The sequence below is a fragment of the Talpa occidentalis genome, unplaced genomic scaffold, assembly GCF_014898055.3.
Source record: "Talpa occidentalis isolate TD23 unplaced genomic scaffold, MPIMG_talOcc4v2.1 talOcc4.3, whole genome shotgun sequence".
NCBI lineage: Eukaryota > Metazoa > Chordata > Mammalia > Eulipotyphla > Talpidae > Talpa > Talpa occidentalis.
The window spans coordinates 120,350,812-120,375,010 of NW_023603184.1; the positions used below are offsets into that span (position 1 = coordinate 120,350,812).

Sequence of the window (24,199 nt, forward strand, 5' to 3'; positions counted from 1 at the left end):
AAACAGTTCTTACATACACAGAGTAGACAGACAGGTCACAAATGCTTTCAGAATTAGTAATTTTTTAAAGATTTATTTATTTATGCATACAAGAACTGGGGCACAGGCCAGAGATGTGGGTGGGTGAGAGGATTCACCAGAGACAGAGTGGGAAAAAGAACAGGCAGACTGACACTGCTGAGGGGAGCAGTGGGTGAGACAGAAGAGGTCTGCTGTGCTATGTGGGTTTTTCCCTGGCTAGCCGGGGAGTAAACTCATGCTGCAGAGGCTGTGGATAGCTTCACAGTGCTGTTCTTAAACCCTTGCACCATCAGGGAGGCCCAAGAATTAATAATTCTTTAGATAAAATGTGGGTATAGATTCTTACCAGAATCTTTTACATTTCCATTTTTATTGTTCACCTAAAAATTTACATAATTTTATATTTTGGTAAAGGAGAAGAGATAACTGAAGGTGACCAAATAAATATGTGTTGATATGACATGAGTATTTAATAGAACAGTAAAGTATAAACTAATAGTCAATCTAGCTGTTGCACACTAACGGAAACTGGGGAGCATGTAATGTTTTTATGCCCACACACCTTTCTATTTAAATTGTTCTGGAGTTGAAGACACAAGCAAGAAACATGGGCAGTCACCAAAAGAGGAAAACAACGAGTTCTTCCCAGTTACCAGACAGATTGTGACCCTGTCCACACCTTGATTTGGGTTTAGTGACACTAACTTCATACTGGCATCCAGAACTGTGAGAGATAAATTTTTGTTGTTTTAAGTCACCTACTTTGGGGTAATTTGTTACAATAGCCAAGGAAGCTACTACAAGACATGTAAAGATACCAGGTCAATCACAAAAGAGGAAGACCCATCACTCACCAAACTGCTTTGTCTTCTACTAAATAGACTGCACGTATTCTGAACAGAACTAGAAGCTGGATCTAATTTTTTTTTCTTTTTTTAAATATTTATTTATTTATGCATATAAGAACTGGGGTACAGGCCAGAGGTGTGGGGGGTGGGAGGATCCACCAGAGACAGAGTGGGGAACAGAACAGGCAGACTGACTGAAATACACTGCTGAGGGGAGCAGTGGGCGAGTCAGGAGAGGTCTGCTGCACCATGTGTGTAGCTCCCTGCCTGGGGATTGAACTCGTGCTGCAGTGGCTGTGGATTGCTTCATAAGTTGCATCTTAACCCCTTGCGCCACCAAGGAGGCCCTGGATCTAAATTCTTTATTCCCTTCCAAGAAAGGTGGAACTTCTTCTGTCACCCAATTCATAATATAAAAGATATTTGGATTGAAACGTCTATTATAAACCCAAGGTTTTATATAAAACTATCCTTTAAAATGTCTTTTTAATAAAAAATGAATACATTTTCATCTTAGACTAGTAAATTAGGTAAAACCTAATCCAAGAATCACATAGTTTTGTAATGAACCACATATTTTAACCTATTAATAAAATTAAGTGTCTGGAAAAAAAAACACATTCTTAAAATAACTACCTATCTTCTTGATCCAGTCATCTAGTTTTGGGCGTTTGGGTTGTTTCCAGGTTTTACCTATTGTAAATAGTGCTGCAATAAACATAGGGGTACAGGTGCTCTTTTAAATTCAATGTTTTTGTGTCCTTTGGGTAGATACCCAGGAGTGGAATTGCAGGGTCATATGGTAGTTCCATTTTTAGTAGACTGAGGAACCTCCAGACAGCTTTCCATAGTGGTTGGACCATTTTGCCCTCCCACCACATCCTCGCCAACATTTGTTGTTTGTTTGTTTTTTTGATATGTGCCATTCCTACTGGTGTAAGGTGGTATCTCAGTGTGGTTTTGATTTGCATTTCCCTGATTATAAGGGCTGTTGAACATTTTTGCTGATGCTTGTTGGCCATTTGCATTTCCCACAATGGAATATTATTCAGCAATCAAAAAAGATAAACTCATGCTATTCGCAGCAACATGGATGGAGCTAAAAGGAATTATGCTCAGTGAAATAAGCCAGAAGGAAAAAGAAAAATACTGGATGGTTTCACTTATAACAGGAATATAGGGAAACCAAATAAGACATCAGTGTAAAAAAAAAAATAACAGTACAAAACACAACAAAGCAAAAATGGACAATTATAAATCAGAGACACACTGCAGGGGAGGAGGCAGAAGAGGGATCTGAGAGAGGGAGGGAGGAGTACAGAGGACTGAGGTGATGGTGCACAGGTGCACTGAGGAAGGAAATTCTATGGGGACTACACCTGAGGGGATTGGGGGAAGCAAATATTGTTTAAAAATGATCAATGATGTAAAAAGAAAAATGCATTAAAAATAAATTTAAAAAAATAAAATAACTACCTAAATTTCCCTGCGTATTTTGTATGATAAAGGGAGCAGCTTCAGAGAAGGAAAAAACTGAGGACAATTTATCAATAAATGGGTATTTCTTTGGATATTTTGAAAATTATGAGTAAATGATTCTTACTGCTAGTCCTCAATTGTGAGCTCTAAAATAGAGCCAGGGAGATTTTATCATAAAAACAAAAACCAATAAACCAGCAACCCCTCTTTCCTCAAAATCAAACTAATCCTGCCCCCTATCCCAAGCAACAATAGTCAGTTCCTAGTCTTCTGGAGCTCCTTAGTACTCTAGGTATATACAATGATACCCAATTATTTTAAACAAAAAAGAATAGCAGACTTGATTTTCTTTCCCTTCAAAGTATATTCTGTAATTCTGGCATTGAGAAAATCCATGACAAGTCTCAAGAGCAGAGAATATTTCACCTGAATCCTACAAAAATAATGTGCTTCAAGTGGTAGTACGAACATTCTCGATTTCTGGTAAAATAGTACATTAGGTTGTTCTTCAAAAATTCTACTTTAAAAAATCAGGTTACTTGAAGATTTGTGATTGAGTTGTAGAAGCATTTTATATATTCTGAAAAATACATCCATTGTCAGAAATAACTTTCTCTGAGCTTTGCCTGTTTTTTTTTTTAATGATGCCTTTTGATGAGCAGAAGTCATTGTGAACCATTCCATAAATTTTAACAAATGTATATGGTTATGTAACTACCATTACCATCAAGATTTAGAACATTTTCATCACCCTCAAAATCCCCTCAAGTCCCTTTGTAAAACACTTTCCTGTTTTCTGTCTCCACAGTTTTTCCTTTTCCTGAAGTGGAATCCTATAGTGTGTTATCTTTCACTTAGCATAATGCATTTGAAATTAATCATTATTTCATTTATTAGTTGTTCACTCCTTTGCTGGCCTACTAGTATTCTATTTTATGGATGTGGCATGCTATTTCTTAGTAGCCATGTGATATTCTGACCAAAAAACTATATTTGGAACCCCCTCAAGTTGGGAAAGAGAGGAGGGGGGAGAACCCTTTCTAAATAAAAAGCAGAATTTCTTTTGTTTCTTTTCCCTTCTTCCTCATGGAATGGAATAATCATGCAGCTACCATTTTGTTTGAAAGCCAAATATTAAAGATGGAAAATACATGGGATAGGAGATTTAGTTCTTAATGATTCCATGATGTCTTATCCTGTACTTGTACCTGAAGATTTGATTAAGCAACTGTTGTCATCTTTTCTGTTTCTTGCAAACTAATCCTAACTGAAACAGTTTGTGTGCCTGTGTGGGTGGGAGGGAGAATGGGTGTCTGTGGGATATGGTTAGAGAAGGCTGGAAACCTAGATTGGCCATATTATCTGGACTGAATTCTACAGAATGTGGGAGAAGATTAAAAGGTTTTGGAAGAAAGTGATAATGCTAAATTGATATTTAAAAAAAAAGATGAATGGGAACATAATGTATAAGCTAGAAGGGTAGTTGGTGAGACAAAGAAAGGGAGATCATTTGGGAAGCTGTCGTAAAATTTGGAACACTAGTCATAATGGCCTAAACTAGGATGGGAGCTAGACAGGAGTGGACCAGTGTAAGAGTAACCCTAAAGTGGTTGACACTCTAGGTGTTAGCAAGTAATTGGATATGGCAGACAAGGGAGAATTATCAAAATGAATGGATTTTCAACTTGAGTAAATGGGAGGGTACAATAGAAATTCAGAAACTAAAAAGAATTGTTAAGAGGGGGAAATTGTCATGTTAAATTTCAATTGTGAGTTGAAACCGGGTTTTTTCTAGCTTGGGGAAAACTAGAGAGTCAAAAGCCAAGAAGAAGTACCTACCGTTTCTCAGGCACCTACTATGTGTCAGGTGCTCTGGTTCTATTATCTCCTTTATCCCTCACCCCAAGTTTGCAAGATATTATTAGCTATAATTTATGGATGAGGATGAAGTCTCAGAGAGGCTAGATGTATTGTTATTGACTAGGAGATAGACATGAAACAGAGGGACCAAGTCTGCTCAACTCGGTGAATCATCCAAGAACATTACAATGAAGGCAGAGTTAGATGAAATCTCCAAGTATAGAAAGATTAACAAGGAAGACGGCGAGCAAATCATTGGGAAACAATTTTTTTCAAGGCAAAAGGAATAACAAGTAAGGTCAGAAAAGATTTTCATAGAGAATAGGAGGTGAACTAATATTACATATTACAAGTCTTCACTGGAAAAAACTCTGTTCCTTAGACAATCTGGCTTGAATTCTAACACAGACAAATTGCTTAGTTTCCCTGAGACTATTTCCTTTCTTACATTGTGAGAATAATATTCCTCCCTCTGAAGGTTTTTATGGAGAATGAGATGAGAATCTGAATGTGAATGTGTCTGGCGTAGATTCTGGTACACAAGGTACTCACTGAAGGTTTGCTAAAAGAATAAGGTACAGTGACAAGACAGTCTGTGCAAACCCCACAGTGTGTTCTAGAATGTTCTGATTTTAAAAATTGCTTATACCTTTTCATTTTCTTTTGTTTCTTTTTCTTCAAAATTGAATAGTAGCTCATATTTCTGATTAAGGATGTCAGTCAATTGCACTTAGTACCTAAAGATCTCACGGCATTATAGTCTCAGAACAATAAACATTTTCAAAAAGTTAACTTTAAACTGTAAAGTACTGTCACAGATGAATGAACAAAATTGAGACAAAATATCTATTTTCTACTCTCTCCCTTGTAGTTGTGACTGGAGATAATGATAATTAAGATAGGCATTGACTGGCAGCATCTTCAGAAATGTTAAAATTGTATTCAAGATACCCTCTGCATCACAGGAATCAGGCATAGAGTTAAGGTAAAATCAAACACAGCAAGATAATAGTAATCTATTCTGACCAAAACCCTCATTTTTTGCTTCTAGGATAATGTAAATATAGATATTAGAAACTTATCAAAGTCAAGTTAAAAGAGTTACAAAACGCATTCTTGGATTCTCCAAAAAGGGTTATGTACAATCTACCTGGTAAACAAGAAAACAGATCATTGAAGTGTAGGAGGAAAAAAATTATTTTCATGTTTTTAAAAAATTAGTGCCCTAATATTCTAGTATGGATTGATATAAATGCTCAGCCTTTATCATAGCTGGTCACTACGGGACATATTTTGAGAAGAGTGGTAATTTTACAGCATGTAGGAAGATAACAGGGTACCCCACTAGTTGGTTTTATTTGCATGTTCACTTTAAGCATATTGTAACACTGAAGTACTTGCAAGCCAGTTAAACAATTCATAGATTGTGTTATTATTACGTTATCTAGTTTTAACATAACTGTCACAAAACGAGTAAGTGGCTAAAAAAATACTCTTTACAAGAAACTATTCCTTAAAATATAAAAACAGTGAATTATAAGGTTTTGTTTTCAATAACCTTCTAATTATATCTTTGCAGTTCCAGTGAAGTGTTATATTGTTTTAGTCAAATCCAAACTCTAGTACCTAGATCACACTGTTTTTCTCTTAAACTTCCATAGTTCTTTCTTGATCAGGATAGCATGAATACTACATGCAAAAAGTAAACTCATTGTATTTCTGTTGGGCACAGTATATATCTTACAGAATAATTTGATATTGAAGAATAAATTCATTTATGTATTTAACCAATGAACACATACCTCTGCCGAGCTTGAAGCTTCATTTACACAGTATTCCACAATTTAAGCAGACCTAGAAAGTCTATGAAATTTCTTTCTCTAAACATATTCAAGAGAAAAGTAAATCATTAAAGAGATTTTTTAACTCAATTTGATTTTATATAATTTTGCTTGAGTACTGTCACAACTCTAACTCATACGCAGTATTAAATATTTATTAAACATACCTCAATTAACATCATTACGCTACCATACACAGTGAAAAGGATTCTGCATTTGTTGCTAGGCTGACCTTGATGTAAGTAAAAGGGAAATTATCTCAGTGGAGCTGAGCTATTCATATGAGCCCTCTAAACAGGCATCTAATGGTCAGAGACAGAGGAAGTTTAAGAAACTCAAAATGTGAAAGGAATTCTGTTGGTCTGAAAGAAGCAAACTGCCATTTTGTTGAGGGCCACTTAGTAAGGAATGGCATGGGAAAGAGCTGGGTGCTTACTGAGCACAGCCAACAAGAAAACAGGAACATCAGAATGAGTCTCAGGACAGTAGTCCTGGTTGATATCTTGATTTCAGAAAGTGTAATTATAAGCAGAGAACATAATTGGTCTGTGCCCAGAATTGTGAGCAAATAAATAGGCATTAAGATGTTAAATTTTCTAATTTGCTATGCAGCAATTAAAAATATATATGCAAATATGCACACATGTATATATACACACACAAATAGAGATAAAGAGGTATGGAAAAGGAGCATGAAATGGGAATTGAGAGGATAAAAACTAGTGAGAAAAGCCAATTATGAAGCTTTCATATTATATATTCCAGTGGTCTCCAAATTGGGATGGTTTCAAGATAATCCTGTAGGTATCTAAGGAAAATATTAAAACTTCTAGTTGCATATTTCTTTTTACCTTATTTCTTACCTTTTGGGGGTATACTTAAAAACATACACAAGGTTACCATATGTAGATATTACATAAATGTTCATATATTTAGAGAAGCTGGTTAAATAGTTTAGAAAACGTTGTTCTAATCAATGCATCAGAAGACTCTTGTCCCTTGATGTTTGTCCTACCTCATTTTATTCCTCTCATTTGTTCTATAAGGCTTAGATCTATATAAAATTCTCCAATTATTTAGTGTCTCTTGTGGCACCTTGTAATCTCATGGACAGTCTTTCTAATTGCTTCTGGGAGCCCTAGAAAGTTAATTTTATTGACTAAAGCAATGTTTAAGAATTACTATTTGGGGCACTTGTTAAAACAATGTCAGATTTCTTCTCTGCCTATCAAATTTAGTAATTGTAGGGTGCCCTGGTAATCTGTTTACAAACAATGTCTATATCACTCTTGTTTTCATGAAAATTGGGAAACTAGACATTCAAGATTATACATCAAGCTAGCATAAGGAAAGTAGAAAGCACGTCTCCGGGAGAAACAACTGCAATTCCATCAAATAGAATGGGAACCATGAAATGTCAATTCACATGTACATGAGGCGTTACAGAACATCAAGTTAGGAAATACTAGAATTTATCTATTATCAAAATTTATATCCTTCAGATTTCTGAAATGCTAGACAGAGATATTTCCTGAGACATATTGTTGCAAGTATGTGACCTGGTATACAATCTCTGACCCACATGTTTTTGTTCACCAAATTTATTGTTGAACACTCAAAACATCAAATTATGGCAGACAGGTTAAAAAGAAAGCACCAAAAATTGCTACACATTAATACCTGAGCAGAGACTGAAGGCAAATATTCATCTATTAAACCTTACACCATAATATTGAAACACAGATAAAAACACAACACTCGACAGAGTACAATAAACAGCACTTTTTTTGTGAATTACAACCAGTTAAATGCAATGTTAATTACCCCATACAAAAAAAATGCAAAAAAATTTACACATAAATGTATTTAATACACCATACATTGTACAAATTCTGGAGGAGAACATGCATACTTAAATGGAAAGATATGCAAGGTGACAATTATTTTTCAGAATATAATATTAGACAAGTTCCTTTGCACTGTTAAGTACTGTTACTATGCACTGTATTTTTCAGATGAGAACAAAATTATCAATTTGCAAATAAATGATTACTGAGTCTATCTCAGAATAAGACATAGCTTTTCCTCTACAAACTTATAACCATAATACACAAACTAATGCAGGTTAATAGCTATGTATTTTAATTTATAACATAACCTTATCCAAACTACTTCCATCTCAATTTGACCATGCTTAAGGAAAAACATGTTTTCTTTCTACACATTTTTAGAGAAACCTATATTTTGGGGGGAGAGGTAGTGGAGGTGAAATGGGAAGAGAGAAATGTGTTGAGTTTGTGTTCAAAGTTGAAACTGAAAAATATACAACAAATTCTGAATACACATCTTTTAGAAGAGACCTGGATTGTCACATAAATGGAATAATTTGCTTTAATAGAAATTATATCTGCTCTTTGAAATAATCACAGTAAAAGCCACAAATCTTTACATTAAACAAATTAGAGCCAGTTCTCCCTTAATAGCTTAAAAATAGAAAGAAAAAAGGGAGGGAAATAAGGTTTAAAAATATACTACATGAATCTGATTTTACTTTAATTACTGAAAATCATTGTTGGGTAATCTGACTTTGTTTGATATATAAATACACAAGCTTCAATATAGTTCTTAGGGAAAAAGTACAGGTCTTAAGGAATAGTTCATATCTTTGACAAAGTACTCATTAAAAGGACAAGTACATTTGAAGAGAAGTTTTCCCATGTGTAATAAGGTCAGAACGTAAGTACCACCACCTTCTCCTAAAATAAATTTCAGAAAATGTAAGTCAATTTAATTTGAAATGAGAACTCTGGAAATTAAAAGAAGTCTCTAGAGCAATAGTTCCAAAAACACTAAGGGGAATGAATACTGGTCAACTTTTATTTTAGAACTTTACTTCAAAGAAAAAGATTTAGAGCCAAATTGAGAAGACCACCCATTATCAAATATAATAGGTACAAAATTGCAGGGCATTCCTTCATCATTTTAAGGCACAATCTATTTTATCCCAAACGACTATAAGTTCAAGGTCACAGTGATAACACACACTCAATTTTGGTCTGGTTTCTCATCGGTACATTGCTACATTTATAGTTAGTCATAAGTTTAAGAAACTGTAAAACAATCACTTCAAAATAACTTTTAAGTCATTTTTATATTTCTTAAAATGTAAATATACAATTTTCTAATTTATATACAGTAAAAATTGGAGTTTTTTTCCTCTTTATAGTAGAGAATAAGGTTATCTCTACCAAAATACCAACAAATATATATTTGATTATATACAAAGCATGGTTGTGTTAAATACAGGCATCTCCTACTACTTAGGATGAAATCATTCAACACAAAGGACAAACTCATTCCCAAATACAATGTCCACTGAAATTTTAGGGTTATACATCATCTTTTCACTAATTTCATCCAAAGTCCCCATCAGATAGTTAGATAAAGTATCACTAAATCAAGGCGAAAAATTTTAGTATTTGGCTTTCTGTTACCTCTTAACTTTCAAGGGTACTTATGCAAACTACATCAATTATCGGGCACAGAAACAGTAAGTCACATTAAATGATGAAAACGGCTATAATATGAGGGACTGAAATTCCCTTTGAGAATTTCTAAAAAGGAGAAATTAAAGAATCTCAATCATAAAACATATGCTTTTGATAATATTTACTTATGTGTACTACTTTAGGTTCTAGTGGATAATTTTCTTCTATGAGACATGTCACTATATAAAGGGACTGGATGGAAATATGTAAACAAAAGAAATTCCACAATAAACTTCCTATTACATAAATGAGAGACACCCGTACTAAAAATGATCTGTGCAAAAAATACTTAAGGTTTTACATCACAAAACAAATCTGAAGGAAGGTAACTTCAATTAATTACTTATTATTGCTGGGTTTACCCAATAAAATAAGAGAACATTTTCCACAAATCAGAAAAAATAGAATATACTATGGTATAAGTCTTAAATATTTTCAAACAAAAATTAAGGTATGGAATATAAGTTTTGATCACTTACAAATTTAATATACATCCTAGATGAAAAACACTGAAAAGATTAGTTTTGCTTTAATCCCAATATACTAGAAAAGTTCATTGGCACAAATATCAAGAGGTATTTTATAGTTTTGTTTAGCTTTGGTGGCAAAGTGTATTTTGCTAACCATATAAATACAGTTAATTTTCCAATGTAGAATTTTATGTTAAAAAGGAATTTAAACATATTTTCTCTGAAAAAAGGGATGTAAGAAGTTCAATTAAAATTCAAAACAAGTATAACATGAAATACAAAACATTCCTATTATTTAGGCTTTTGAACTGTTAATAGTTCTATGGTTTGTCTATAAATCTTTTGTTAGGAACATTACTACTAAATCATATTAAAAACCAAAATAACACTAAAAGAATAGCATATGAACTTTACAAAAATGGCTACTTTTAGACTGCTTACCAAGACTAGTATCCAAATATGCAAACAAATGTTTAACACTAATCAAAATACACCAAAGATACAGTTTTCATAAGTGTTCAAAGTTACAATGTACAGAATGAACACAGAATAATTCTGACACATAAATATATATATATATATATAAATATCCTATACAAAGTCATCAGAAATTAACTGGTTACATGATATTTCAAAACAGTCATTTTTGGCAATATAATGCGCCAAACACTTCAAGAAAGTACTGTACTTGATTTAAAAATTTTCAACCATTAGACAATGTAATCAACATGTAGCTTAGACTATCATCTAACCTTGAAAAACATATGCTATGAATTAAGGTGCACTGTTACATTTATACCATTAATGGAAAAAATCAGTCTACTTTCAAATTTTATTCCATGCTGAAAACTAAGATATTGATATATAAAACTCAGTCTTCTGTACTCATAATTTATCAAAAATGTAAAATATTGAGCATTTACAAGTACATATTCAGATTTAGATTACTGAGCTGTCTTTTCTTTCCTATCATCCTTATTGTACTCACCACCACAATCAGGCTTAGCACATTTATTACCCCAAGAAGAAACCCCATACGCCTTAGTCATTTCTCCCATCTACCCCTAACACACACACACACCACCACTACCACCACCACCATCCTCTCTGCCCCTACTAATCTGTTTTCTGTCTCTATGGATTTGCCTGTTTTATACACAATATAAATGAGATAATTCAGTATGTGGTTCTTGGTGACTAGGTTCTTTAATTTAGCATGTTGTCAAGGCTTTTCTGTGTTATAGCATGTAAGAGCTTTTAAACAAAACCACATTGTAAACAATAATCTCTCTCCATCTCCCTTGAGATGTCTGTCTCTCAAGCAAATGATTAAACTCTGTATTCTTTCATGGAGGAAAAAAATAAGTAAAGATACTAGTACCCTCACAGAATTTCTATTTCCTTAGGCTGTTAAAACTTTGTGAAAGGATGCATGAGTAACATGTATAAGTAAACAATTTTATAGAATTTAACATGTTGTTCTTTGTTCAAAAAGATTGGGACAAAATTTCAGCTCCAATCATCTTACTACTTTGTAAAAGTCTCTTCTACATTTGCCTATGTATTAAGGAAGTTTCCTCTCAGAGTCTAATTTCATAATACAAAGATAATTTTGTTGCTTCCTTGGTCCTGGGGAACTTTAAGCTCTCCAAGTTGACTTTCTCCCAAAACTTCACAAGGTATCTTGTTTCCTATGGCATATAAATTCATAAATCTAAAACACCGAGAAAACTAAAGTGATCATGGAAAATAATCAAATGCCTCATTGTAGAAGATCCCAACATATTTCACTTTAGCCAAATGATTTTAGTAACAAGCTGCTATAATAAAATAGCAAACATAGCACTCTGGAGTTTTGCACTATACCTCATACTAAGGCAAGATATCACACTAATTTAGACCTAATGCCTAAGATGAAAATAAAGGTCAGCAGAATTATCTGAGGATTGAGGAAACTAAAAATTTAATTTTATTTCCTTTTATTTTCATTGTCCACATTCTGTAAGAGGTACTAATGAGCAGAGAGGTGAAATGAATAAACTATACTATGAGTGAAAGTCTTGAAGAGTTAAAAAAGCATATGAACAAATCAGATAATCTGCCTTATATAAGATTGTGGGGTGGGGTGGGGGAGTGGAAAAGTGTTCCTTCCACATGAGTGATAGGATAACCAATAACATTTATGAGGCCTACTATAGTCCTTTACTTCTTTCTCCTTACTGTATAATCATGTAGGTAACATAGTATATATAGTTCAATCAAGAAAAAGTATTCCATTATATACATCTGAATTTATCTGACAAAAACATGAAAAAAAAAAACACCAAGCAAAATATGATTAATATATATTGAGGAGACTGAAAATAAGGGTTAACCAGGCACAGTGTTTTTTTTTTAGAACTACTGTTTTAGATATTTTCACTCTGGTGACAACCAAGGAACAAGTTGGAAACTTATTTAATTTCTGGTGTGAAAAAGACCCAGAAAATAATTTCCATTATCAGCTCCAAATTTTAATAGTAACTCCATAGGAAGCTTTAAAAACACTGAAAGTATTCAGTATTTTCCTGTCCAATCTATATTTGATCTAATTATCAACAATGGGTTTCCAAAAGAATTTGCATTAAGTTTAAAACTTACTCAAAAGTCAACAAATACAAAAATGTTTTAATAGTAAAGCTCAGAAGTTTGCTGAATTAGATAATCCCTAAGTGGCAAAAAGCAGTGTAAGTTTTAGTAACATTGCTAATAAATCTATGCTGGATTATAAGTATTTCAGAAACAATGTATAACTTAAAGACAAAAGGACAATTTCTCAAGTCATGCAAACATCTTCAGATGAACCTAACTTCCTATCTCTGGTAGTGATAAGGGTTTAAAGTGCGTCAATACTTGATGAAGACCCTGTCAAAATGTATGCACAAAAGATTGCATTTATTTGCATATAATGGCTAAAGACCCAATTACTGATATTTATAAAATGTTTAATAAGTATAATTTTATAGTCTTGAAGTGAAATAATTTGTTGGAATAAGACTTTAGGTCTTGGCAACTACATACACATTAAAATATTTCAGTGTGAGTATGTGTACCTAGTCTGCTGCTTTTAATAAATTATGCATAAAGTTTATAATATATATTAATATAGCTGAAATTATATAATCAATAAAATAACTCTATTTTTATTTTAAAAACACAAGAAAAAAATTAAAAGCTAAATGTACTACTCACAGATGAGAAATTTAAAAGTTTTATTTTATTCATGAGCAGTACCAAGTGAACAAGGAGACTGGAGATCGCATAAATACGATTATCAATTGGTGTCAATAGAAGATCTAAATTAATGAATTTTCTAAAGTTCTTTTTGTATACGAACCTACGTTAAATTCAGAAATAGTTAATGGACACATTTAATCTATAACTTGAAAGGTAACTATAATACTGATGGGGGTAAAAATTACATTTGAGAGTGCACCTTAAAAGTCACCATCAGACACTCAATTTTTATATGTAAGATAATGAACATTAACTAGACTGACTGTGATCACTTTGCAATGAATTGTTATGTTGCACACCTGAAATCAGTACATGTCAATTATGGCAAAAAATAATCATCCTGAATAAAAAAGGTACCATGTGTATAAAAGTTGCTTATGAGTCTATGTATAGCTAAACATAGGCAGATGTGTCCTTATTTAAATATGAATGTGGTATGCCACGGGAAAAGTGCGTAATATAGTAACCTCTCTTCCAGACACTGAACATACAAGTATTTTACCCCTTTTGCTTCTTCTCTCAAACAAGTGCTTGATATATCTGCCATGTCTACTATGAGGTTATAATACTTCCCTCTAATGCTCTCAGTAAGTGAAAATATGAATATTGAATAATAGGCATGAAGTTGGGAAAGACAACAATGAAATCAAACAAACTTACAACCCTCAGAGGTAATAATAATAGCAAGACTCTTCAACTGACAGTAGCAAGGTCCTGAGGAACAACGAGAAGTGGGGTAACCCTTCCTAGGCAGTAAAGTGGGGGTAACCCTCTATATAGGCAGTAACAGCTGAGAGATTGAAATGGAATCCTGATGCAAAGACATCAGGACATCTGGTCCTCTAGGACATCTCTGGGTAGTAACAAGGTTACAAGCAAGTTCACCACAACTGTAAATTACTGGACTTAATAAGGACTTTACTTGAGAGGTTTTGGGGGTTCACAACACACTCGTTTAAAGGAAGGGCTCTATGAGCTAGGTATACTTCAGTCAGAGTTCACTCTCTGAAGGCAAAGATATCCTTGCTCTATTAACTAGTTCCTACTCTTTTGTAGTAGAAAGTGAGCTGAAATTTAAAATGAAATAGAAATATTACTCTCGATCTGTGAAATAGCAATCACCTTGATTAAAAATTAAGATTCCACTGTTAAACCTAGTGGTTAAGCTTCAAATTTATTCAGGAATACTATTTATTTTTATGCTATTAATGGGATAATGGTTTCTCTACCATTAATTCATTAATAGGATAATTTCATATGTTAAATGTGGTACTGCACTTACTCATGATGCTTTTTATCCTCACAATGGCCAAAAATTAAGCAAACTTAGAGTTTTTTTCTGACCATTGGAGTTTAGTTATTTTAATGATCCATCAAGACTTGAGGCACTTTTGGCAACCATGGGTCAATGAATTAAATAAAATGGCATAGAGACTGAACAACTGAACTACTTCACTGTCATTAAATATCTGAGAATTTTTTTTAATTTAATAATATATCTTAGTAGTCTTCTGATAGTAACCAAAAATACAAAATAAGATTCCCATATGAAAGGTAACAAATTTCATTAGGTTTTGAATTTGAAAGATGTTTTTATCCATCAGTCTTGCATTGGTTACCAGGAAAAGATATTTTCTTATAATTAAAAGTTATATTTTCATAGATATAAAAAAAAAAAAAACCTAAGACTTACTTTGTTCACTGTGGCTGCCAAAACTGACCAAAGATTTTAGGTAGCTATTTCATTTTGAGGAATAAATAGTTGTGGGTTTCATCATTCCTTTAGGACTTCTCAATATGTATACAGTAGCAAATGCAAAGTTACCCACTTTTCAGAGGAAAGTTTGATAAAATGATCAGAATGCTTGAGGTGAGACTACAAACAATGTTACATTCACTTGAGTGTTTAGGACAAGACCCCCACTATACACGAGTAGACTAGGTGATATGCAGAGGAGTTCTCAATGATAGCGGCCACCAAAAACTTTTCTAATTTTTCAAAAGTAACTAGTACACAGATGCCTTACCACAAAACAAAACCATGCTTCAACTGTTTCCTCAAGCATTACAAAACTAATTTCATATATTCAATATTGTAAAAATAGATGTGTCTTCTCGAAAGGACCGGCTTGTCCACACTGATGGATCTGTGCGTTTGCTCTCAACTCTAGTCTTAAGGCATGTAACATCTTTATCTTCCTTAAATCCAATTTACATAAAGTTGCATAGTGCATGGAGTAAAAGGGGGATAAAGATAAAACACGGAACCCGGTATAAGTGTGCTGACCCAAAAGCAATCACACCAACAGCCAGAGGAAGTGGAAATTGTGACGCAGTCTTCAACAATTTACTGTGAAGAGACAGAGAAAGACACATTATGTAAATTACACTGGAAGCAAAAACGGAATGTCAATCTTAAGTATAGTTTTGAGAAAGTGGTTTCAGATGAAATAAATTTTCATATAATGAATTTAACTGTCCATAATATTTACAAAGGTCAATACAAGTCCTATTTTAGCTAGAATAGAGAAAAATATTTCGATAATAACTATTTGTGTTTAGTCTTTTAAATTTTAACAACGAAAAATACTAGTTGGATTTTTATTCAATAATTCTATCTCCTGAAATTTATCTGAACAAAGCTAATTAATACATTAGACAACCTAGTCCATGGTTTCACTTCCTGCAATTTCAGTTACCCATGGTCAACTGAGGTCCAAAAGTATTAAACACAGTAAGATATTTTAAGAGAGAGAGATACCACATTTCTATAGAGTACATTTCGTAAGTATTCTATTTGGTTATTATTGTTGTTAATTTTTTACTGTACCCATTTATAAATGAGACTTTATCATAAGTATATATAGGAAAAAAAAAACAGTGTAATACAGGATTTGGAATTATTCTTAATTTCAGGTATCCACTAGGGGTCTTGGAACATAGCTTCTGTGGGATAAGGGGTGAAATTTTCAGTTGATTTTTACCAGAAATCAAGTGAAAAGATTCCATGAGTAAACAGTTGGTGAATGAAAAGCCAAGTTATATTATGAGTTTTAAACATGTACATAAGTAGACTTATATACCATCATCCAGCTTCAAAAGTCATGAAGTCATGACTAACTTACTTCACCCTATATTCCTTTTTATTCATCTGCATTCTTGCCTTTGGGAAGCAAATTTTAGACATCACATCTTTAAAAAGTTAACTTTTTAAAGAAAAAAAGACTATTATAGCTTAACAAGTAAAATCCATAATCAAGAAAGCAAGCATAATACGCTAACATAAACTGTACTTAGATATGAATCATAATTAGTATTATGGCCTTACTTTTAGAATAGTTTACATAATTAGGAATAAAGAACATGCTTAGACATAAGAGATAAAGTGATAATAGACTAGGAACAGGTATGAAAAAATCGAAGATTAAATACTATACCTTGAGAGGGGGCGGAGCAACATGGCGGCGAGGAGACGCTGCGAGTAAGATCTCCCATTAAAAAAAGTTAATAGGGAGGAAAAGCGGCAGGTCCCAGTGAGAACTGGGACACGGAAGATAAACGGACGACTCCAGCAAACTGCCCGAAGAAGAAAGTTGCCATAAAAGAGGACGAGAAGGGAGGGAAGCGCAGAACCCTGCTCCCCTCCCCCGCCCACAAAGTCGGCACTCTCCGACCGGCAGAGAGGAGGAAACAACAAACCAAAACGGCCAACAAGAAAAACGGACACAGCAAGCGGGACTGTGAGTGGAAAGGAACTATTGCAGCCACCACACCCCGTGAACGGGAGCTGAGGCGAACCCTGCAGGATCCGCCGCGGAGGTGAGCTCCAGGCGCCATTAAAGAGAGCCCCGCCCCCCAGGAGGAGACCAGCACCAGCACACAGCCCCGGCCGCCCGGTAAGCTTGCGCGGAAAGTGGCGCGGATCCAGACCGGATCGCAGCTGCCCAGGTCCCCGCGCCTGCGACCTAGGCTTGCGGGGAGACGGCGGAGGCCCTCCCTGAGTGAGCAGGAACAAGGCGCCCAGGCAGGGGAGCGGGATTCAAAAGGCGCCATTCCCGCGCCACTGATCTGGGCTACAGCCCGCGTCCTGGAACTGAGGGCTTTGGAACTGAGACCCGGGGCACGAAATTAGGGGCGTGGGTTCCCCACGACGGTGGGGCACAAGGCAGACACAGCACCCCAAAGCCGTTGAGGTGTACCCTACCATCCCCGCTCTGCTCTCTGTCCCACGGGGTGGAAAATCAGCTCCCCAAGGGCTCTAGGAGAGATCTCTGGCGCCACCTAGCGACTTGACCCCAGCACAGGCTACTGAAGGAGCTAGTGGCCAGCTGGGGAGTTAGCCCACACCTGGCTCCTTCCGAACAAGTAGTCTGAGCCCACAGGGAGAGCGAGCACCCACAGCCGGGGCAGACCAGGCGCGCAGAAGAGTGTGCCTGAGACCAGACGCGCAGGGAGTGTGTCCCACATCACCATTTTAGAACAGGGACATTTCTTCAGTAAAGACTACCTGCCGAAGGCTTCCTCAGGAGCCAGAGGTGAGCGGGGGAAGTTCGCCCACGCCAGACCCCCTCTGGCCTGCAGTCCAAGCCCAGAGGGGAGCAGGAACCCACCGCCGGGGCAGACCAGGCGCACAGGGGAGTGTGTCCCCACATCGGCATTTTAGAACAGGGACCTTTCTCCATTAAAGGCTGCTTGAAACTGACAGATGACTCCTGGAAGAACCAGAGGGGAACAGAGAAGCCCACCCAAGATGCCGGCCAGTCCCAACAACACAGTGTCCCAACGCATACGGCAAATTAGAAAACAGACAGTAGGGAGGAGAAGAACCACACGCAACCTAGCAACTCTCCAGAGAAAAAGCACACCACAAAAAGAAAGCCAGCCCCCAGATTGCAAAGACAATAACTTGGAAGAATTTCTGAGCCTTCCAGAAAGAGAATTTAAAATTGCCGTGATTAAAAAACTGACAGAAGTCATAAAGGAAAACAATGATAAGGGAAAAATAATCAACGATCAGAAGAATGCAATTGAGTCCCTAGAGAGGGAAAACAATGGTCAGAAGAAAGAAATTGAGTCCCTAAAGAGGGAAGTAAAAGAAATGCAGGAGATCAAAGAATTAATGGAAGAACTAAAGAATTCTGGGAAAAGCAATGAAAGCAGAATAGATGAAATGGAAGAACGAATAAGTAATCTTGAAGACACAGAAATAAAAAGAACCAAAACAGAAAAGGAAAGAGAAGTACGAAGGAAAAAGAACGAAGAAAGACTTCGGGAACTATCTGACTCCATGAGGAAAGGAAATATAAGAGTTATAGGAATACCAGAAGGAGAGGAGAGAGATGTAGGAACAGAGAAAATATTCAAAGAGATAATTGAAGAGAACTTCCCAAATGTGAAGAAGGAGCTGAAAATTGATATACAAGAAGCAAGAAGAACACCAAACTTCCACGACGAAAGGAAAAATACAGCAAGACACATAATAGTAAAGCTCCCAAGAATCCAGGACAAGGAAAAAATAATGAAGCTGGCAAGAGGGAAGGAACAGATAACATTCAAAGGAAAACCAATCAGGCTGACATCAGACTTCTCCGAAGAAACACTACGGGCAAGGAGAGAGTGGAGGGACATAGTCAACAGACTCCAAGAAAACAGATGCCAACCAAGAATACTCTATCCCGCAAAGCTCTCCTTCCTCTTTGAAGAAAGAATATGGACCTTCCCAGACAAACAGAAACTCCGGAATTTCATTGCAACTAAACCCCCACTCCAAAAAATACTACAAGGAGTCCTAAAGCCAGAACCTCAGAGGGACGAATAACAATGAAAGAAGGCCAAAAAAAAAAAAGTTATTAAAAGAATAAATAAATAAAATCAAAGGAAAGACAAACACAATGGCAAATACAGATGTTAACATATCAATATTAACTCTAAATGTAAATGGACTAAACTCTTCAATAAAAAGACACAGAGTGGCAGCCTGGATTAAGAAACAAAACCCAACCTTTTGCTGTCTCCAGGAAACACATTTAGCTACAAAAGATAAAAATAGGCTCAAAGTTAAAGGATGGAAAACAATCCTACAAGCAAATGGACCAAAAAAGAAAGCAGGAACAGCTATACTTATATCAGATAAAACAGATTTCAAACTCAAAAAGATAAAAAGAGACCCCAATGGTCACTACATTATGATCAAGGGGACAATACTTCAAGAAGAAATAACACTCATTAACATATACTCACCAAACGAAGGAGCACCAAAATATATCAGACAACTGTTGTCCTCTCTGAAAACAGACATCAGAGAAAACACATACGTAGTGGGAGACTTCAACACACCACTATCAACAATGGATAGATCAACAAGACAAAAAATAAGTAAAGAAACCAAAGCTCTAAATAAGGACCTAGAGCAATTAGGCTTAACAGACATCTATAGAACACTAAACCCCCAAAAAACGGAGTACACATTTTTCTCAAGCGCACACGGATCATTCTCCAGGATCGATCACATACTGGGGCACAAGACAAACATCAACAGATACACCAAGATTGAAATCATATCAACCATCTTTTCTGACCATGAAGGCATCAAACTAGAAATAAACCATAAAAAGAAGGCAAGGAACTTTCCTACCTCATGGAGATTAAAAACCACACTACTGGAAGACCATTGGACTAATGAGGAGATCAAAGAAGAAATTAAAAAATTTTTTGAATTGAACGACAAGGAGGACACTAATATCCTAAATGTATGGGATGCAGCAAAAGCAGTAATAAGAGGAAAATATATAGCAATAGAAGCTCACATCAAGAAACAAGAAAGAACGCAAAGAAACAACCTCATCTCGAAGCTCAAAGATCTAGAAAAAGAACAACAAAAAAACCCCAAAACCAGTAGAAGAAAAGAAATAATAAAAACCAAAGCAGAAATAAATGAAATTGAAACTAAAAAAACAATCCAAAAGATCAATGAAACCAAGAGCTGGTTTTTTGAAAAAATCAATAAAATAGACAAACCCCTAGCCAGGCTCACAAAGGAAAAAAGGGAGAAAGCACAAATAAATAGGATCATCAATGAAAGAGGAGAAATCACAACGGACACAGCAGAAATCAAAAGAATAATCAGTAACTACTATGAACAGTTATATGGAAACAAGTTTAACAATCTAGAGGAGATGGACAAATTCCTACAACTCTACAATCACCCAAAGCTAGATAAAGAAGAAATAGAACACCTAAACAGACCAATTACAATTAGCGAAATTGAAATGGTAATAAAAAACCTCCCCAAAAACAAAAGCCCAGGACCTGATGGATTTACAAATGAATTCTACCAAACATTCAGAGACGAATTAGTGCCTATCCTTCACAAACTCTTCCAAAAAATTGAGAAGGAAGGGACAATACCAAACACGTTTTATGAAGCCAACATTACACTAATACCAAAACCGAACAAGGACAACACAAAAAAGGAAAACTACAGGCCAATCTCCCTAATGAACACTGATGCAAAAATCCTCAATAAAATTTTAGCTATCAGAATCCAACAATGTATCCATAAGATAATTCACCACGACCAAGTTGGATTCATTCCAGGGGCACAAGGATGGTTTAACATCCGAAAATCAATCAACGTTATCCAACACATCAACAAAAAGAAATATAAAAACCATATGATAATATCAATAGATGCTGAGAAAGCTTTTGACAAAGTGCAACACCCATTCATGATAAAAGCCCTTGAAATTCTGGGGATACAAGGAACATACCTCAACATCATAAAGGCCATCTATGACAAGCCAACAGCCAGTATCATTCTCAATGGTGAACAGCTGAAAGCAATTCCATTAAGATCTGGAACAAGACAAGGATGTCCACTCTCACCATTGCTTTTCAATATAATACTGGAAGTCCTAGCCAGGGCAATAAGACAAGAGAAAGACATCCAAGGAATCCAAATAGGAAAAGAAGAAGTCAAACTATCACTATTTGCAGACGATATGATATTATACATAGAGAACCCCAAAAACTCCACAGAAAAGCTAATTCAACTCATCAATCAGTTCAGTAAAGTGGCAGGATACAAAATCAACACGCAAAAGTCAGTAGCCTTCCTATACACAAACAATAAATCTGAAGAAGAAGAAATCAAAAAGACCATCCCTTTTGTTATTGAAACAAAAAAAATCAAATATTTGGGAATAAATCTAACAAAAGAGGTAAAGGACCTATACAAAGAAAACTATAAAACACTGTTAAAAGAAATAGAAGAAGACACAAAGAAATGGAGAGACATCCCCTGCTCATGGATTGGAAGAATAAACATTATTAAAATGGCCATCCTACCAAAAGCAATATACAGATTCAATGCTATTCCAATCAAAATTTCAATGTCATTCTTCAAAGAAATAGAACAATTATTGATGAAATTCATATGGAATCACCAAAAACCCCGAATAGCCAAAGCTCTCCTGAAAAAAAAAGAAGGGAATGGAGGCATCAGACTCCCAGACTTCAAACTATACTACAAAGCCATAATCATCAAAACTGCATGGTATTGGAACAAGAACAGACATACAGACCAATGGAATCGAATAGAAAATCCAGAAATAAACCCACAGATTTATGGTCAACTAATCTTTGACAAAGGAGCAAAGAATATGCATTGGAGCAAAGAAAGTTTGTTCAATAAATGGTGCTGGGAAAACTGGGTCGCTACATGCAAAAGAATGAAGCTTGACCACCACCTCACACCATACACAAAAATCAACTCAAAATGGATTAAAGAACTAGACATAAGACCTGAAACCATAAAATATATAGAAGGAAATATAGGCGAAACACTACGTGATTTGCACATCAAAGACATCTTTACAGACACATCACCCAAAGCAGTGATAGTGAAGGCAAAGATAAACAGCTGGGACTACATCAAATTAAAGAGCTTCTGCACAGCAAAAGAGACAATAACAAAAACAAAGAGAAACCCCACCAACTGGGAGAACATTTTTGCACCCAACACTAATGATAAAGGACTGATCACAAAAATCTGCAAAGAGCTGATGAGACTCAACAACAACAAAGAAAATAATCCAGTCAAAAAATGGGCAGAAGAGCTTAAAAGAAACTTCTCTGAAGAGGAAATGCAAATGGCCAACAGGCATATGAAAAAATGTTCAACATCACTTGTCATCAGGGAAATGCAAATCAAAACTACCATGAGATACCATCTTACACCAGTGAGAATGGCACATATTAAAAAAACTAGCAACAACAAATGTTGGCGAGGGTGTGGAGAAAAAGGAACTCTTCTGCACTGTTGGTGGGAGTGCAAACTGGTCCAACCACTGTGGAAAGCTGTATGGAGATTTCTGGACCTACTAAACATAGAGCTTCCATATGATCCAGCAATTCCACTCCTAGGTATTTACCCAAAGGACACAGAAACATCAATTCCAAAGAACACCTGCACCCCTATGTTTATAGCAGCACTATTTACAATAGCTAAGCTTTGGAAACAACCCAAATGCCCAAAAATAGATGACTGGATCAAGAAGATGTGGTACATATATACCATGGAATATTACTCAGCATTCAAAAAAGATAAACACATGCAATTTGCAGCAACATGGATGGCGCTGGAAGGGATCATGCTCAGCGAAATAAGCCAAAAAGAAAAAGAAAAATACCGGATGGTCTCACTCATAGCAGGAATCTAGAAAACTTAAATAAGGGACCAGGAAAATGAATAACTACAAGAAAGTGAAAATCAAAATCAACAAAAAACTATGAACCAGAGACACTTTTAGGGGGGCGGGGGTGGGAGGGGAGGGATTGGGGTCAGAATGGGGGGCTGCAATTGTATGGGGAATATAACAATAAAATTTATTAAAAAAAAAAAAAAAAAAAAAAAAAAAAAGACATCTTTAGAGACACACCACCCAAAGCAGTGATAGTGAAGGCCAAGATAAACAGCTGGGATTACATCAAATTAAAGAGCTTCAGGACAACAAAAGACACAATAACCAAAACAAAGAGAAGCCCCACTGACTGGAAGAAAATTTTTGCACACAACAATGATGCTAAAGGACTGATTATAGTAGAATTTTAAATTTCAAAGTAGTAGTCCTTGTTGTGAATGTTATGTTTATATTTTCTACTTACTTCTGTTGAGAACCTTTCATATTGTTTCTAGTCTGGTGATTATAAATAAAGCTGATATAAAAAAAAAAAATAAATAAATACTATACCTTGATTTTATTGAAACAGTGTAAGTGTTTCCTAAAACTGCCACAGTTGGAATAAGGACAAATGCTAAAGGTTTACATGGGTCAGGATTAAGTTTAAAGTAATACCTGTTTCAAGGAGGAAAAAAAAATAAATCAATCAGCAAAACATACAAAAACATACAAAACAACAAATTTCAAAACATTCCAGTAATAATATGGATATGAGAGCTCTAAAAAGGTTATAAAATCTTTAATAAATAATTTTTGCTATAGGTCATCTTTATACCAAAATTTTTACATGGACAATTATGTTCAGAAACTACTAAAGGAAATAAAAATATACAACATGAAAGCAATTCCTTTTTCTAACAGGCATATACCTGCAAGGACATATAAAAATGTTTTCATAAAGTAAATCATTTTAAAAATATTAAGGCTGCACTATTTTAAAAAATGAAAAAATATATATGTAAAGCATTGTCTCTTATAGTTTTAAAATTCAAATTCTCATCTCTTGCATTCACTAACAATGAGATCTCTATAACCTTCAGAATCATAAATTTGTGTTTTCAATTTTCTCTTTAATATAGGAACAAGGGCCTCCCCGGAGGCGCAGCAGTTAAGCGC

The 24,199-nt window shown here is 35.2% G+C and overlaps 1 protein-coding gene across 2 annotated transcripts in view; it reads right to left on the reverse strand.

Annotated features, from left to right (window-relative positions):
• Positions 1-7,648: 7,648 nt before the first annotated feature.
• The window catches only part of PGAP1 (post-GPI attachment to proteins inositol deacylase 1), a 71,790-nt gene continuing 55,239 nt past the window's right edge, over positions 7,649-24,199 (reverse strand). For both annotated transcript variants that reach the window (XM_037523752.2, XM_037523754.2), the window contains 2 exons: positions 23,594-23,698; positions 7,649-15,693 (listed from right to left, as the gene is read on the reverse strand). In XM_037523752.2, the coding sequence (XP_037379649.1) occupies positions 15,555-15,693; positions 23,594-23,698 (244 nt within the window). In that variant the 3' untranslated portion in view covers positions 7,649-15,554. The remainder of the gene's footprint in view (positions 15,694-23,593; positions 23,699-24,199) is intronic.